This window comes from Chinchilla lanigera, unplaced genomic scaffold (assembly GCF_000276665.1).
Source record: "Chinchilla lanigera isolate Chin_1 unplaced genomic scaffold, ChiLan1.0 scaffold00027, whole genome shotgun sequence".
Classification (NCBI taxonomy): Eukaryota; Metazoa; Chordata; class Mammalia; order Rodentia; family Chinchillidae; genus Chinchilla; species Chinchilla lanigera.
In genome coordinates, this window is record NW_004955428.1 from 18,873,724 (window position 1) to 18,892,293 (window position 18,570).

The 18,570-nt window shown below is 40.5% G+C and overlaps 1 protein-coding gene across 1 annotated transcript in view; it reads left to right on the forward strand.

The window, feature by feature from the left end:
- Positions 1–58: 58 nt before the first annotated feature.
- Positions 59–18,570, forward strand: part of Anxa5 (annexin A5) — a gene marked incomplete at its 5' end in the record, with an annotated part of 34,174 nt that continues 15,662 nt past the window's right edge. The window contains 4 exon segments of the mRNA XM_005386786.2: positions 59–92; positions 14,241–14,325; positions 15,303–15,397; positions 17,045–17,158. Coding sequence (XP_005386843.1) covers positions 84–92; positions 14,241–14,325; positions 15,303–15,397; positions 17,045–17,158 — 303 coding nt within the window.

Here is an 18,570-nt window from a genome sequence, read left to right on the forward strand (position 1 = left end):
GGGCGGACCGGGGCGGCGGGTCCGGACGGCGGCTAACCGGTCGCGTCCTCTCTTGCAGGTCCGCATCCTCCGACCCGCTGGCCATGGCTCAGGTAGGCTGCGCGCCGAGCCCCTCGGTTCCCGCGGCCGCGTGGCCCGCGACGGGGGCGGGGGGCTCTAGACTTTGTGGGAAGCGGAAAGCGAAGGGTGCCCCATCGCCCCCTCTCCCGATGCCCCGCGCTCCCGTGCCCTGGCGGTGTCCGGAACCCGCCCCGCCGGGCTCCGGTTCTGCGGCCGCTGGTGACGTGGCTGGGCCTGGGGCGCTCCTTTCTTTTTTTTCTTGGAGTGAATGTGTAAGAAAGCCCTTCCCCAAAGTCCCGGCTGGATAAAATTAGAACCAGACCCAGAACAGCTCATCGTGGTCATGTGAGGGAACGCCCGTTCTTTTTTCTTGGCTCTTTCTTTTTGTTCCCTCAAAGTTTCCTGTATTTTAATACTGTGGGTGGGCAGTGGCTTTTTCCAGCGGAGCTTCAGTGGCGCTTTTTCCAGTTCTTAGCCCAGTTTTACTAAAATGTTGATCGTCAGCACTGATTCTTTTTTGTTGTTGTTGTTTTTCTTTACCCTAAAGATTGGACCAAAGAACTGCTTTTCTTAAGTAATGAACTCGTGGAACAAGTTCTGAATTGAAATTATCTTGGGACTGTTTCAAAAGTTGGTTACCCAATATAGGCGGTTTTTTTCTCTTACTAATACTTATCAAAGTGTAGGAAAGAGAACATCGTTTAATTTATATAATCAGTAGCCCAAAAGTTGATCCTGTAGCGGGGGCAGCAGCTTGCCCCTCTAATCCCAACTCGTGGGGGAGGCTCTGGAGTTTGAGGCTGCCTGACACCTTGTCTCAAAGAAAAAAACCGAGTTGATCGTGTTTGATAGGTCTGACCCCTGTCTCCCCCACTGCCCGGCCGCCTGATTTCCTGAGCTCCAAGAACTGTCAGAGCCAGGTCCTGTGGCCTCCGCACCTGAGGCCGGGAACAAGGCCTGTTCGGCTTGGGGACACACCCCACACCCGTCCCATCTGCTGGGTCTCAGCTGCAGTTGCTGTGGCCACATACTCAGCCGTTCTCACTCTCCAATCCCAAGTCCCCCCTTTTGTCACTCCATTTAGGTCCCTCTCACTTACCCCCACCCTATCCTAAAAGACCTAGCTCGCTAAACTGCAGGAAGTCCCGCCCGAGTTTGGGCTGGCTGTGTTCTGTACTGGTCCTCATGTCGCCGTTTACCTAACAACGGGATAGAATCCTTTAGGAAGAAGCTTTCCGTTCTTAAATATATTCCAAGTTTATATATCTTGTCCATCCAACTGGCTAGTCAGAGTCCACATACTTTCTTTTAAACAACTGTTTTAACTGCACAAACAGTGCTCTCTCTTACTTGTAGTTCACTTTTTATCAGATTGACTTATCAAAATTGAATAAGGTTTCATGGTCATTTCCAAGAGAAAATGGTAGGATTAAGATGAACAGGTAACTTAATTACATTTATACAGTGCTCCCATTCTGACTTCCTCTTTTGCACTTAACTGTTATAACAAACAATTCTCAGGTTACTTCAAGTGGAAAGTCTGGTTCTTCCTCATAGAAAGGATACCTTTAGATGGAATTAACTTTCTTTCCCTGAGGAATATTCTAGCTGATATGTGTATGTGGTGATAAACATGATGATTTAGCCACATTAAAAAATAATTCCCTTTATTCTTGTTTGCTGGGCTGTTTCTCACATCTTTTTTGTAAGTTTCTGTAATGTCTGAAGTTTTTCAGTCAGTTCCTTTTTATTACATAGACTTTTTTTTCTTTTTTATTACATAGACTCTTTATCCAAGATACAATAAATGAACACGTTCTCCAGTTGTGGCCATTAATTTTAATAATTTTAAAGAATATTTGTGTAAAGACTCAATATGCAAAGCTTGTGAGAATGATGGCTATAAAAATACATACAAGGTCACTATCACAGTATAACTCCAGGATGGTTTTTATCAAAACCAGTTTTTAGTTACCTTAAAAATTATAACTAATGTTAAGAAAGTACAGTATTGAAGTTTGCCTAGTTTTGTTACTAATTTCTCTGGGAAACTGCGCAATTAAAATATTTTGCAAAAATATTTAGTATTCCAATGGAGTTTTGTTATCCTTATGTTTATCTTTGAGGTTGTGCAGAATGCCCCTATTATGGAATTGCACTTTCACTGTTTAAAGTTTGATTTGGAGCCCAGTGTAATTGTAGCACAGCTGGAGCTTCAGTGTCAGGTTGCAGGTGTTTCCATGAAAGTACCTTTAGTTGACCTGTGAGGTATGGGAGCCAGCCTTCCACTGCAGGGACAGCTGAAGAGTAATGCAGTCAGATACCTGAGCTGCAGAGGTGGATGTTTCAGCAAGGGAAAATGTATTATTTAAATACTAGTGACCCTTATTTATTGAAGGATGAAAATGCAGTTTCCTTTCACAGTAATTCTTCATGTTTATGAGCTAATGCTTCCATATCAACAGTTTCTTCTCTTTAATTGTGACGTGTTCATCAGTGTATGTAAAAATCCGGAAATCACTTGTCTATGCAGAGCATAGCTGTGACGTCTTGCTGAGAATTTAACTAGAAGGTATAGATCTCTGATAGATACTTTGGAGGCTTTCAAAAATAAACAAATATTACTAAAAGTTTTAGTCTTGTGTATATTTCTCTTAGTATTTGTTTGCATTTGAAATTCACATTCAAATGGAAGCAAATTTTTTTCAGTTAAATTTTACCTTAATCATGTTAGGATAGGGAAGATAAAATTGTGGTGAAAGTGCTGGGAACAACAAAATTTGTATTATCATGTTGGGCAAATATATTCTGACCTGAAGGCCACTTGACCTGCCCTTATTTTGGTGGACCTAATTAGTCTTGAAATACATGGCATTCTACCAATTGAGCATTATGATAGAAAGTGGTAGTTTCATGATAGGTTTCTTTTCTCTTTTTTTTCTGGCATGAGGATTGACCCTAGTGTCTATGCACTGATCTGTGTCCCCAGCCCTTTAATGTTTTAATTTTGAAGCAAGGTCTTGCAGAGTCACTAAATTATCCAAGCTGGGCTTGAACTTTTAGATCCTTTTGCCTCAGCCTCCAAGAGTGCTGGGATTCCAAGAGTATGCTGCCATACCCAGTTGAATGACAGGTTTTTAAATCTTGCAACTTTTTCTTTCTACATCAACTTCTGATTATATAAATATGAACTTTTTTTTAGGTCTTATTTCTTAACTTACTTATGCTATGCTTTCATCTTACTTTTTAGCTAGAGCCAAATTACCACTCCATCTTGTTTCATAAATATTGGAAAGTACATGGGCTTGTCTTCTTTGCTTTGGAAAAATTAAGAGTTGGTTATATTTTATGGCTGTATGATCTATTTAATAGATTTTTGGGGGGGCTACCTGGAATTGAACTCAAGACCTTGCACTTGCCAGGCAGGCACTGTGCCACTGAGTTATCTCCCCGGCCCTATTTAATAGATTTTAAATCAGTTTAAGGCTTTTATATCTTTTTAAATAATCAAACTTTAAAAATTAGATTTTGAGAAACCTGAGCTAACTTTCATTAATAATGTTATCTAAGAAGATTTAATGGCAGAAATGTCATGAAGGCAAAACCAGGTTCCATAGTTGCTCACTAGAAATTACATGTGTATATCAAAGTTATCTCCATGATATGTATTTAAACTGTGCAGAGTTCAGTAAAACTTTTTTGAGTTGCTTTAGAACTGTTCCAGTTTACAAAGGCCCTGCGCAGAGCAAGAAGGATCAGTGTCAATAAGGCGGTTTGTGAGGAGGCTCACTCCAGATGAGCAGACTGGCTGTTGATCCACTTTAAAGGTCACATGTCTGTAGCTACCAAAATCTTGGGGTCTTAGATCAAGGTAACCTGTTTTTCCATGGCCTGTACCTCTCTGGATGAGTTTGTTTCAGCTCCTGATTGCTTGGACTCTTGTCTTCCTTTTGCACACTGGGAAAGAGGTAGATGGAAAGCCTTTGGCTGTGTTGCAAGTCACTTAACAATTCTTTAGCATTCCGCAAACCCTCCTTTCCTTACCTAGTGTCCCATTCCCTTTGGGAGACAAATAAAGAAATATAACTGCAAATGTAAATGCTCAGGGAGTGTAAAGAGCTTGGCTGACCAGGAACTGCAGGCAGTATATTTATTGCTGGAGTGAAGCTGCAGTGAGGTAGGTAAGTGAAGCCTTCTCTTAGAAGGGATGCCAGATAGCTGGATGTTTGTCAAGGACCAGTTGTGTTGGTTAGATTTATGTTTCTTGTGTCGCTGTAAAAGATAGGAGCCAGGCCTAAATAATATGAATTATCTTATAGAGTGTGGAGAGCTATAGGTTGGGTATGCCAAGGTCACCTTTGCATTTGACAGAGACTGCCCTCGTGCCAGTGTGACGGTTGCATCTCTGGGCATTGCAGAGCTGTGATAGTGGGATGGGCATAGGGAGAGGGAGGGTGAGGGAAGGCGAGGGAAGTTGGTTATCAGAACACCGTTTTTAGGGATCTTGTTGCATTGATTCTAGTGAGACCATAAAGGCTTAAACTAAGAGTGGCTGAGACTCGAGATCAGATAGGGCTGTGGGAGGAGCGCATGCGCGGGGTGCGTGAGTGGGCTGCTGGCTGCTGGCTGCTGGTTGAGCTGTCATGTGAGGCTAGATGATTGCCTGGCTGGCTTGGCCCTGACTGATTTTTTTTTTTAAATTTTTGAGAAAATGCAAGTTTGAGACAGAGAAGACATGGAGTGGATTTGCTGAAACCTTGTGAAATATTTAGGTGGCACTCTAGTAAACATTAGGGTTTACCTGATCTTTAAATCCTTCTGTCTCTATAGACCCATTTATTTCCATTCTTTATCTCTTCCTACAACTCAAAAGGATTTGAAGCCAACTCATTTCCTGCATTTGCCAAGGTCCAGTCATATTTATTAGATTTATACCTCTTGTGTAGATATAAAAAGAAAGGGAATTGAAAATTCGTGTGCACACTTTTCTATAAACTTGGCTTTCTTCTGAAGGACTGATATGAATGAATTGGTTAGTGACTCGGCTTTCAAATACTGTTCACGGAATGCCCAGTTGAACAGTTAGGTAACAGATTTTCCCTTGACTTCAGATGTAAACTCACAGGAGACTGATATCATTTGCTCACCTCAGCACGCTCAAGGCCTTACTGTGACTAATGTGGACACCCTTTCGGAACACACACTATAAACTTGCTGCTGTCTTTGTGTTTGCCAAGGGGAGGCCTTCCTTCCTTTTGTAGAGAAGTTTAAAGAAACACAAAACATGCAAGAGTCACACAGCAAAGATTTAAATCATGCTTACAGAAACATTTTTACCCCTGTGAAAATATTTTACAGTGATGCTTTTCTCCCCCCTCACCTTAAGAGAGAGGTTAAAGGTAATAGGACAAAATAGGAAAAAGCAAAAATAAGACTGAAGGAATATGAAAAGGCAGGAAATCATGAAAAAGGAAGCTATAGGCCAGCTTGAGTTTGAGGATTTGTGTTTTTCTGTTTTATGTTTTTTTTTGGTACTGGGAATTGAACTCATGACCTTGCACTTGCCAGGGAGGTGTTCGTGCCGCTGAGCTAATATCCCCAGCTGAGTTTGAGGATTTGAACCAAAACATTCAGCTTTTCTGAGAGGATTAGAGCAAGAGTAAGAATTACAGGTTGAGATCTTACCTCTGTTACCTGTTAGTTTGTACCCCTCAATTCTCTTGGAGAGTCTCAGTTTTGTTCTGGTATTTATTTGACCTTGCAGCCTAACACAATCAGGTGATACTGACTTTCCCTCCTTCTTGCTTATCTCATTTCTTTATTAATACAGTATTTTTTTCATTGGTGGGATTCATTATCACAGGAAATGTTAATGGCACATCAGGTATGACCTGATGCGCTCTGACTGAAGGAGAGGGACAGAACCCTCCCATTTTTATTTTTTTGTCTCCAAACCTTTCCATCAACTGCTGAGGTCCTTGGAAACCTGAGTCTCTGAAGAGCTATACTTAAAACCCCCACCCAGCTACTTAGCATTGCTTGACTGTGCTAGTTTGCTTCATAGTTTATGGCTCTGGGTTAGTATTGTGCGGAATGTTGGGTGGGTGTTTGATTAAACTTTGATTACATAGTAGGGAAGATAAAGAAGGTTTAGTTCTCTTTGTTCCTCTAGGAAAGTTTTATTTAAAATGTTCCAGATGGATGAATGTTTTTTGAGATTGTTATTTATATATTATTTTCCTGTATCTTTAAATCCTGTATGTAGAAAAAGCAACCCTTCACTTGGTAAATTTTACTCATTTTATTTTAGTATATCTCATTTTTTGGGGGGGGATGGGAGATAAAAGAACTTCTAATTTACAAGAGGAAAAAGTCAAAAGAATTACAGAGCTAAAGAATGGGTATTTTGGAAGATTAGAATTAAAAGGGTGAATTGTATGTTTTGGCTTTGTGTTGTCTAAGAATGCATAATAATTCTCTTGTGAGGCATTGGTGCGAGGGGGTAAAGGGAGCTGAGGTAAACCGAGGGTGCGTGCAGGGAATGACAGAACCTGCTCAGAGCAGAAGTTAGCATGGTAAGGTGTGGGAACTCCAGGGCACAGGGGAAGCCCTCTCGAGTGACTCAGCTGCGGCAGAGTTACATGCCGCGTGGGCAGCTCGCAGGCAGGATGTCCAAAGAAGGGCTCTGCCGCCATGGCTCATGTCTGAGTCACATCTGGCCCCCTGATACTGCCACGTGGCCTTGCTAGCTTTGGCAGTGACTCTGATTGTGTGAATGTAGAAAATCGTTTCATAATTTAGAGGTTGCTCTTAAGTATATGACGAGAGGTCATTTTTTCTTCATAGTGAATAGTTGAGATTTTAAGGACATTTTTTTCTTCTTTTCATCTTTCATCTCATATCTCTTAGTCCCTAGGGTCAGATTTTTTTTTCCTTTGAGGCAAATGCCTCTTATGTCTTTTCTTTTTAACCTCTTCCGTATTTTAAACTATCTCCTAGCAGTTTCTTCAAAGCCTATTGCCAAATCCACTGTTGTGTGCAAAGGAGGATTCACTGAGACATCCGCTTCTCTCTTTACCCTTGAGTGTGGCGGCCAGGTTTTCACTGCCCCTGAAGACCTCCTGCCTCCAAATCCAGGACAGCCTTTCGTCACACCTCCTAGTAGACTTCCCTGTGCTGTTGGGTGCTTCTTCCCTTCCTTTTGGAGCGACTCCCCCTTTGGCCTCTATGCACGGCCCTCTGCAGTTTCTCGTTGCCTTCAGGAAGCGGAGTGGCGGTGTTGTTATGAGCTCAGGAGCCACCGGCCCATGGCTCTGCTACTTGCTTGCTTGATGGGTTACTTGGGCGACTTGCAGAGCCTTTCTGAATGGCTGGCTTTCTGCATGAGTAAGTGCAGTTTCATGGAGACGATCGATCCACACTCTGCAGACACGAGCGGCCATTCTCACTGTAGGTTACCTGCAAAATCCCCATCCAAATCAGAATCAGCCCAAATAGTTGCTTCAGTTCGTGCTTTTCCTTGCCATTTTCATGCCACTAGATTTGATAGGACTTTTTTTGTTTTGTTTGTTTTTTTGAGACAGAGCCTCACCAGGTGGCCCAGGGTGACCTCCTGCCTCTGCCTCCCCAAGTATTCCTGCCTCCGCCTCCCCAAGTATTGGGGAGGTGCTGTGAATAGCCTTCCTGTTTCCACTCTTGTACAGTCCACTCTTCTGTCCCAGTGTGCCCGAGTCACTACTGTGCAGAGCCAGTGCTGCTCTGCTCTGCCTGAAGCTCTTCCGGTGGCTTCCTGTTCCCTGCAGGATGACATCTGCAGTGTTTTTTTTCTGTGACACCCCCACCCCATGACCTTCTTCATAGTGGTTTTTCTACTCAACCTGACCACTTGCTCCAGTCTACTGAAATAGTTAACCATTTATTCGGAGAATCAGATCATTTTGTTTTTCTGTACTTCATGCATGCTGAAAAATACCCTTTGCACTTTTTCTCTTTTCTTTTTCAGAATTTCAAAGCAGGTTAATAGGAGAGTTACAATAATTAATACATTGTGTAGCGTTGTCTTCAGAATAGTTATTCAGAATACAAGATATGGGCATGATATCTTGTCTATACAATAGTAGCACAGACCTTTCTTTTCAGTGAACTAAGAGGAGTGAGCTGTATAACTATCTTAACTATCTTGTGTATAAATATATATTTCTTTTTCTCTTCATTCTTTTCCCCTTTCTCCCATCACAGTTTATCTTTTCTTTTGAACAGTTTCTTCCCATTTCACAGTGTCTACTGTACATTTCTTATTTACTCTTTCAGCTTCTCACACTAGTGAGACAATATGATGTTATACATGTGAGTCTGATTTATTTCACTTATGAGTATGGTTTTGAGTTGTGTCCATTTACCTATAAAAGCCTCCAGTTTATCCTTCTTTATGGCCAAGTAGTACTCCATTATAAAAAAAACCACATCTTTTATCCATATCTCAGTTGATAGACATTTGGGTTGTTTCCAAGATTTAGCTATTACAAATTGTGCTGTCATAAACATAGGTGCACATATATTGTGGTGGTATGTTTTTAATTCTTCTGGAAAGATACCCAGAATGGGAATAGCTGGGTTGAATGGGATCTCTAATCCTACTTTTACAAGGAGCCTCCACACTGATCTCCACAGGGGTTGCATTAGTCTACACTCCCACCAACAGTGGAGAAGGGTTCCTTTTTCCCCACAGCCCCGTCAGCATTTGTTAATGGTTCATTTCTTGATGGTAGCCATTCTTTCTGGGGTGAGATGGAATCTCAGTGTTTTTTTAATTTGCATTTCTTAAATGACCAGTGATGTTGGACAATTTTTCATATATTTATTTGCCATTTGTGCTTTTTCATCTGAGAAGTGTGTATTCATTTCAGATGTCCATTTTTGCACTGAGTCTTTGAATTTAGGGAATCTGTTTTTTTTCAGTTCTTTATATATTCTAGATATAAGTCCTATGTCTGAGAGACAATTGTCTAAAATTTTTTTCCACTCTATGGGTTGTCTTTTCACTCTGTTGATGATTTCTTTTGCTGTGCAGCAGCTGTTTAATAAAGTGAGATCCCATTTGTTGATTCTTTGTAATATTTCCCTTATAGTCTGAGTTTTGTTCATAAAGTCTCTGGCTATACCTATGTCTTTGAGATTTCTATTTTCTCTTCTAGGAAATTTAGTGTTTCTATTTTAGATATTTGACCCATTTTTGCTTTAGTGCATGGTAGTAGACATGGCTGTAGTTTTAGTCTTTGGCATGTGGAAAGCCAGTTTTTCAGCACCATTTATTAAGAAGGCTATCTTTGTTCCAGTGAGCATGTTTGACCCCTTTGTCAAAGATAAGGTGGCTGAGTATGTTTGGAGCTGTGTCTGCATCTTCTATTCTGTTCCACTGATCCTCAGGCCTGTTTTTTTTTTTTTTTGCCAGTACCATGCTGATTTTATCACAATAGCTTTGTAGTATAATTTCAGGTCTGGGATTGTGATGTCCCCTGCTTTACCTTTGTTGCCCAGAATTCCTTTTGCTATTCCATGTCTCTTCTAGTTTCAAATGAATTTTAGGAATGTTTTCTCTAGATCTCTGAGGTATGCTAATTGTATTTGGATTGGGATTGCATTAAATCTGTATAGCAGTTTTGGGAGTAGGGCCATTTTCACTATGTTGATTCTTCCTATTCATGGGCAAGGGATATCTTTCCATTTTTTAATATCCTCTTTGATTTCCTTTTTTAGTGTACTGTAATTTTGACTGTACAGATCTTTTACATCTTTTGTTAGATTTGTAGGTTTGTAAATATTTCATTTTTTTAGATGCTATTGTAAAGGGTGTGCTTTGCTTAATTTCTCTGTGAGCTTATTGCTTGTGTACAGGAATGCTATTGATTTCTGAGTGTTGACTTTGTATCCTGCTGTACTACTGAACTTGGATATTAAATTCACAAGTTTTTTTGCTGGCATTTTTGGAGTCTTCTATGTAGAGTATCATGTCATCTGCAAATAAAGATAATTTAAAATCTTTTCTTATTTATTCCTTTTATTTCATTCTCTTATCTAATTGCTCTGGCTAATGTTTCCAGAACTATATTGAATAGGAGTTATGATACTACATATCCTTGTCTTCTTCCTAATTTTAGAGTGAAAGCTTTAAAGTTTTGACCATTTAATATGATGTTAGCTGTTGATTTGTCATAGATGGCTTTTATAAGATTGATGTAAAAACCATCTTTTCCAATTTTCTATAGGGTTTTTACCATGGATGGGTGTTGGACTTTGTCATATGCTTTTTTTTGCATCTATTAAGATGATCCTGTGATTTTCATCTTTGGTTCTGTTAATATGGTATATTACATGTATTGATTTGTTGAACCATCCCTGCATCCCTGATTGAATCCTACTTGGTCATGATGTGTAATCTTAATGATTTGCTGTATTCTGTTTCTCAGTATCTTATTGAGGATTTTTGCATCTCTGTTCTTTAGGAAGATTGGCCTGTAGTTTTCTTTTTTTGGCTGGGTTCTTCTCTGGCTTTAGAATCATGGTAATACTTGCTTCCAGGAATGATTTTGGAAGTACTGCTTCCCTTTCAATTGCCTTTAAGAGTTTCAGCATTTGTGTCATTAGTTCTTCTCTAAATTGCTTGTAGAATTGAACAGTCAATTGGCCAGGGCTTGGGCTTTTCTTTGTTGGTAAATTTTTAATTGCATTTTCAACTTCATTGGCTGATATTGGGTTATTTAGAATTTTTGTATCTTCTTGATTTAGTGTTGGCAGTTCGATTGTGCTTCTTTGCTTTTCTGATCATGGCTGTTAAATTCATGAACAATTTTCAAGACATGTTTTGGAATTTTTTCCAATTTTTTCTCCTTTCACTCTAATAATTTGCTTTCCTGTTCTTGTGCTCACATTACTCTGATCTAACTTTTGTGCATATGCACTGTCCTGCACCTGATTATTTATACAGTATGCTTATTATTTTTGTTTTAGTGATCGTGACTTTTAGTGCAGTATGTGGAACACAGAAAGCATTGAGAATGCTTAAGGAAATGACTAAACAGGGAGGTGGACAGCAAGGGCAAACAGTCCTAAATCTCCCATGAAGAAAGCTTGAAGTATTTATTCATTTCAGTGGCAATATTGGTGGGATCTTTATAAAGTTCTTCTAAACAGAAGCCACAGTTTGGCGTGATAGAAGTAATTTTCCTGACCTATTGCTCTTTGAAGGTCCATTTACTCCATTCCTATTAATTTCTCTCCCAGAGGGGGTTGGGGATTTAGCTCAGTGGCAAAAGCGCCTGCCTGGCAAGCGCAAGGTCGTGAGTTCGGTTTCCGGTACCAGAGAAAAAACCAAAAAAAAAAAAAAAAATTTTTTTTCTCCCAGATATAGGCCTCTGTATATTATGTTCAATTAATTATGTTGAACCATATGAAAATACCAATATTTGACCTTTCAGTTTCATATGACTTATGCTATGGAGCTTGTGGAGGGGAGCTATTGGTCTTCATGCCTGTGTACTCCTTAGATGAGATTGAAGTGGAGCCTGGCATGGCAGTGGGTGGATTTCCCACTTAGTGGAATAAACAGGCTTGGCTTTCATATTCTCCCTATGAGACAAGAGAGAGAGAGGCTTCCTTTCCTGCAATCTTTTCCTACTTTCCTAGTGTTCAGCTGAGGGGCTAAGGAAATGAAAACTGCCACCTATCAGCATCCTGGGGCAGGAGCATTGACTTGGGGGATGCCCCTCTGTCTCTCAGATTGTGTCCTTTTGCTGCCTGATCACAGCACTTGACCTGGGAAGTGAAGGTCAGGAGAAGCGTCAGGAGGTCAGGTCCACCTGCAGGTTGTCTCGCAGCGGCCTCTGTTCAGAGGAAAGAAGAACCTCTCTTCTCTCCTTGAGCGAGAAGAGGGAGTATTGTTAAAGAAGAAATTATTCTGACCCTCGTTAAAATGGCAAGGAGGACTGATCCAGACTATGGTAATGTGGGCCATGACTGTCATCACAGGTGAGAGAGTTTAGGCTCGGCTTGGGGTACAGTGAAGACAGTTAGGAATTTGCAGCCAACCAGCAGTCAGAGGAGGGAAAGTTACTAAGGGGAGACAAGGAGTGTAGGAGGATTCTTGCTAAACTGACCTAACAGGGTTCTTGCTGAAGGCAGGCCAGGGTGATCAGATGGTGAGGATGGAGGATGAGGAAATTGATCAGCCCTAGTGCATTTGGGCTGCTAAAGCAGAATACTGTGGACTAGTCGCTTAAAATAGAAATTTAGTCCTCAGAGTTCTGGAAGCTGGAAGTCTGAGATAGAGATGTAATGTGGTCAAGTTTTGGTGAGGGCTCTGTTCCGGGTTTAGATGGCTGCCTTCCTGTTGCTTCCTCATGTGGCAAAGAGCAGAGCTCCTGGAGACTTACAAGGACACTAATCCCCTACCAGGGAGCCCCGCTCTCCAGATGTTATCTAATCCAAATGATTCCCCAAAGGCCCTACCTCTTCCTACCATCCCATTCATTGTAGGACAGGGATTTGTGTTAGTCACCTTTCCCGTTACTGAACAAAATACTTGACACTCATAACTTGGAGGAGCAGAGGTGTATTTGGCTCCTGGTGTGATTTTAGTCTGTGGCTGGCTGGCTCCAAGCCAGGAACAGCATGGGGAAAGGGCACGGTAGACCAAGCTGCTCACTTCGTGGTAGCCTGGAAGCAGAGCAGAGCAGAGCAGAGCAGAGCGCCCTGGAGGGATGAAAGCCCGTCCCTGTGATCCATCGCCTGGGCCCACTTCTACCAGCACATCCAGCCGTGAACACCACAGGACCACTCTGCTGATGAGTGTAATCCATCCCGTGATCCAACCGCCTCCCCAGGAGCCTGACAATTAAGATTCATTGGCACAAGTTTCAGTCTGTAAGTTTTGCGGTGGGTGGGGTGGGGTGGGGCACAGATACTCAGTTCATAACAGAGAGGGGGTTAGATATTCAGAATGGGTCTCTTTCTTTGTCTGACTTAGCAGGATTCTTGCTACAGCAGAGCAGGCTGGTAGAAATGAATGTGTGTTGGACTTTGTCAGATGCTTTTTTTGCATCTATTAAGATGATCCTGTGATTAGGATCCGCAGAGCCTGTCTAAAATGTGGTAAGGAGAGTCTTTGTCGGGGTCTGTTGGATCCACAAAGGTCACCCCCCCCAGGCACAGTCCAGTGCCACTAAAGAGAGAAGGTCACTGAGCTGAGTTTGCTGCTGGGTGCTATGAAGTGCTTTCCCATGGCGATCTTTCTTGGTTATATTTTAAAATTTGATCAATATTAAGATAGTGCTAGTATAAAGACGTTTCCCTCTTGTAGGTGACTACACTTCTATGCATTCATTCATTATAAAACATATATGAGTGTAAATCAGACAAAATATTCTCAGCCTTTCCTTCTTTTTAGTTACTTGTTCCCTGACTTCATATGGTGCATTAACAGGAGTCTGAGGAATTCAAAAGCATTTACTGGTGAAAAGTGAATGCTAGGAGAGTCCTTTATCATAGGATAAAAATTTGTTAGTAAAGACACCTGAGTCCAAGGGTCTAACGCTATGGTGATATGGGGTAAATATTAACATTTTCGTTATTAAGAAGTATGCATAACAGGAAGCCTTTTTAAAAACTATCTTCCAGCATATTCTTATGGCATATGAATTACAGAGTATCTTCTCAGGCCTTGGTGAGTTATCTTCAAGTCCCTATGTGTACAGAAACAGGATTTAGAATGATAGTGTATAGAATAAGGGCCTTGCTTAGGGCTGTGCTCAGAGCAGGATGTCTTGTTTTAATGCAGATTTGGCATATTCCTAGAGCAAAGTGCAAGAGGCTTAGTGTGAAAGATTCCAGAGAGGAAGTGCCCTCTGTGAACCAGGGGACTGCGGTGGGGCACAATCACAGGGGTGATGGATACCTAGGGGAAGGGAGAGCCTGCCAGCCTTCCCACGAGTGGTATTGCTGGTGAGTCAGGGTAGCTCCTACGCTGAATTGGTCCTGCTAATCTACATTGCAAATGGTCCAGTTTTTAAAGGGGGCATAAACCTTTTTGAATGGTAAATTTATGCAGAGGTTGAACATGTTACAGACCGAATGTTGTTTGCTCTGCCACACTAGTTATGACATAACCACTGTGCTTCCTGTCTCAGATGCTCAGAGGCACCGTGTCTGACTTTCCTGGATTTGATGATCGAGCTGATGCAGAAACTCTTCGGAAGGCCATGAAAGGCCTGGGTAAACTCAACCTCCTGTTTGTTCTAATTTTATAAAAGGAATTAATTACAGCTAGATTAAATTTAGAATAATGCTATGAAATTTGTAGGAGAAAAGACACATTAAGATAACAAAATAACACTATAGACCGTCCTTGGTATTCAGTCCTTTAGCCGTTTACAGACCTCTCGTCTGAAGGATTTCCACGTGTCACTCTTGTCTGCACCTGGGCTCCTTCTGCACCAGTGTGCTGCGGTCTGTGGCCTCCCAAGGTCTCCAAGGTCTTTGTGTCGTCCCCAACCCCACTGCCGTGGCGGCTGGACGTGTCCTCTGATCTGGGCTATCTGTTAGTCCTCAACGCCCTGCATTTTCCTGTGGCTGAGCTTTCTCCTTTTCCTAAAAGCCTGTCTGTCTTCCTTATATCCCTGCCTCTCACAACCCTTTTATTCCTCAAGACTGTTGTGGGTGTCACCATTTGCATGGAAGTTCCTCCGACTCCGTTCTACTCCCACCAAGCGGAGGCCCTCCTTGGAGCCCCACGTAGCACACAGGCCTCGCCTGAACCTCTTGCCATTCAGCCTCAGCTCATAGTTGTTTGTGTGTTGTATTTCGCACACCTAAATTATCTCTCATTTGAAGCCAGATTCCATACCTTGCTCTTTTCCCAGTCTACTGTAGCACCAGCAAATTGTGCCTCATGAATAGCTGTTGTGTTTGTTGCATGGAAAACTGGTAATGGTCAGTTTTTAAAAAGTAAAGAGTATTTTCCCACCTACTTCAGAATAAGTTGGGAATAGAGGGTAGTGTATATCAGAAATAAAGCATTTTGTGTGTTGTCAGTTTTATATTTTGAATAAATTATTCAGTAAGACATTAGTATATATTTTATATGCTTGTAGAGAGAAGAAAGCCAATAAAGTGAGTGGGGAGCTGGCTTTGGGGGTTACTGAGAGCGGGCATGGGGGAGCCCAGTTGTAATTGTTAATCATAAATTGCAGGTACCGATGAGGAGACCATCCTGACTCTGTTGACATCCCGAAGTAATGCTCAGCGCCAGAAAATTGCCGAGGCCTTTAAGACTCTGTTTGGCAGGGTAAGATCACACCTCATCCCCAGGTGCAGTGTGAGCAGAGCTGTGGTTTTAAGAGTTTCCTGCTTTCAGTGAGAGACTGGTTCCAGCACTCTCTGAAGATATAGAATGTGCAGATGTTCAAGTCTCTTATATAAAATGACATAGTATTTGCATATAATGTACGTACATCTTCCTATATACTTTATGTCATTTCTAAATTATTGTACCTAATGCAATATATCTACTCATTTATTTAGGGAATCACAAAAATATCTGTACATGTTTGGTACAGATGCAAGTTTTCATCCTAACGTTTTCAGTTGAGGTTGGTTGAACCTGCAGGTATAGAATGTACAGATACGGAGGAACAATTCTAGTAATTTTTTTTTTTTGTAAAGAATATTATTTATTTTAAAAAGAAAAATAATAATTTCAAGACAAGACAATCAATACATTGTATTGAGAGCAACAAAAATCAATACATTCTGTATTGTTATCTTCAGATCATTTATTTTGTGACTCTTACCTGTGCTTTTTTCTTGTTTTCCTCTAAATTATCAGCTGTTGGTGTGTAATGTCCTACTGACTTGTCCTCACATAATTATTTTCCTTGCCCGATGTTCTCAAGGTCTCAGAGGGCTCCTTTCCTCTCCTTCTTGCTCTGCTCTTCTTTTCCAGCTCTAAGCCTCTGCTGCAGTGCTTCGTTATGGCAGTCAAAGTCTGGGTTCCCTTTGTGGTGATTTTAACAAACGACTTTTTAATTAATTGATTTAGGTGCTTCAGTAGCAATTCAAAGTAAAAGCAATTACTAAAGGAATTAATGTGTATGTGAAAAACTTATATGTAATTTGGTTATCCTGAAAATTTATGTTTGATTAAAAAACAAAGGTAGAACAGAAAATTTTTTTTTGTTTGTTTGTTTCCTAAAGGATTGGGGATTGAATGCACTGTCTTTTGTGTGCTAGGCAAGTGCTCTGACACTGAGCGACTGTACATACCCGTTGCTACCCCTAAGAAAATGTTCTAAATATCATATCTTGTCACCTGGTATGCTGGAAATGATGGATAGAAATTGCTGTTTTCTTTTCACCATTATGTACTCATTTTTACCCGTAGTAACAGGTATCTTTCAGTGGTCGGAAGCATAAAAGTGACCAAATCTATTACATATATGTTATTCGATATTGACAGAAAAAATTGTTTAGATATGATACACTAAATAAACATGCATTTAGGATTTCATTTTGAAGGATACCTATGTTTCTCAGAGTGATATGTTTTTAAAGTAAATTTTTAGCCTACTTTTTTCCTTTTGTGGTATTGGGGATTGGACCTAGGGCCTTGTGCGTGGTAGGCAAATGCTCTACCGTGGAGCAACTCTTCAGTCTGTGCTTTTAGCTTACTTTTAGAAATTATTCATTCTTTTAAACTTTTGAAGTCAGTAAAAACATCTCTTAAAAACAAATGATGCCTAAGTGGCTTTGCTTTACATTTAAGTCAGATGTCAAAAACATGTTGCTCAGGGCCTGGGGTTTTGTGTGGCTCCTTGGACCTTCTCCTTGGAGGTTGCGGCACATATATTTCATTAAAGCAAAGGCTATCATTTGTATTTAAGATGAAGCTCTTTAAAATCTGTCTGGCTAAGCGGCTGTGTTTTCTGTGAGTTAGGATCTTCTGGATGACTTAAAATCAGAACTGACTGGAAAATTTGAGAAATTAATCGTGGCTCTGATGAAACCCTCTCATCTCTATGACGCCTATGAACTGAAGCACGCTCTTAAGGTAAAAGGATGCATGAAAGGAACATTGCTGTCATACACAATGTCATTTGTTTGGGTAATTACTACGTCTTAATTGTTCTATTTTAAAAATTGTATCTGATTTCCTTCCCTGAGGGCTACTTTTAAGGCACAACTGTAGGAGGCAATAAGAAGTAAAGGAGGGAGAGAAATTTAATGTCATTTAATAGTTTTGTATACTTAAACTCACGAACACTGGCTATTTAAATTCCTAATCTTTTAGAGCTTCTTATATTTTATTTTTGTGCCTGTCTTTCAATTTTGAGATGTGTTTAAAATGTTATAAATGAAGTGTTTTAACTCTTTAAAGTTGAAAGTTATGTGATTGGGAAACAATGAAGTAACTGGTGAATTTGTTACAATTTCACTTGTAGCAAAAACTAAATATGTATTTCCTTGAGTGGTGTTTGGGATATTGTATACATAAGGTTGCATGGAAACATTTACTTGGGGTTAGGAGATAAGAAATAGTTCAGGGATTAGGAGCTGGATTGTAAGAGGGAAATTGAGATTTAACCACAGGGAGATAATGTAGCTCATGGAGTCTTAGAGAGTAGAAGGAAAAAATTGTTTATTCAGTTAGAAACCTATTTTTGCAGATTCCCTTCATTTTCCTACAGTGATTCTTTTGGAATAAACAAAATAGAAGGTTGTTGAGGAAAGGGCTTTCTTAGAGAATGTTTCTGGACTGTCAACAGTAGCTGAAATTCTACCAGAGGATGAAGCCAGGTTTTTAGTGCTTCATATTTTTGGATAAAGAAACAGAAATAAAAAAGGATATAGGCTTAATCCTTTTTTAAAAAATAAAGTTCAGCCATAGTATTGCTTATATTTTCTAATTTAGCCATAGAGATAAGACTTTCATAAGCAGAAAAAGGAAAATCAACTAAAATTATTTTCCCAAAATCTAGAAAGCAAGTTTTAATTCCTCTATACTGGTACAATTCATGGAAACTAACCAATATTATCTTTATTGTTGCCTATGTTCACTTTCCATTACTGTAGAAAGTGCCTGAAAAGCTTTGTTTTGGCCTACCATGTTAGAGTTTCTGACTGTGATAGGCTGGCCCTGTTGCTTTGAGCCCATAGCCAGGCAGGGCGTTATGGCGAGAGCACATGGCTGAGTAAAACACTCCCCTTACTGCTAGGAAGTAAGAGAGAAGGATGAGGGGGCCAGGGTTTTACAGTCTCCTGCAAGGTCACACCCCCAGTGACCTGAGGACCCCTTACTAGGTCCCACCTGTCCTGGTAGTGCTGGTAGTACTGCTCTGGATCCAGGCCTTTATTTTTATTTATTATTTTTTAGTTTAAAAAATAAAAGAAGGAAAACACATTAACCAACAGACATCCATTTACAAAATAGCATAAGAACAATACAAACAAAACAGAGTTACA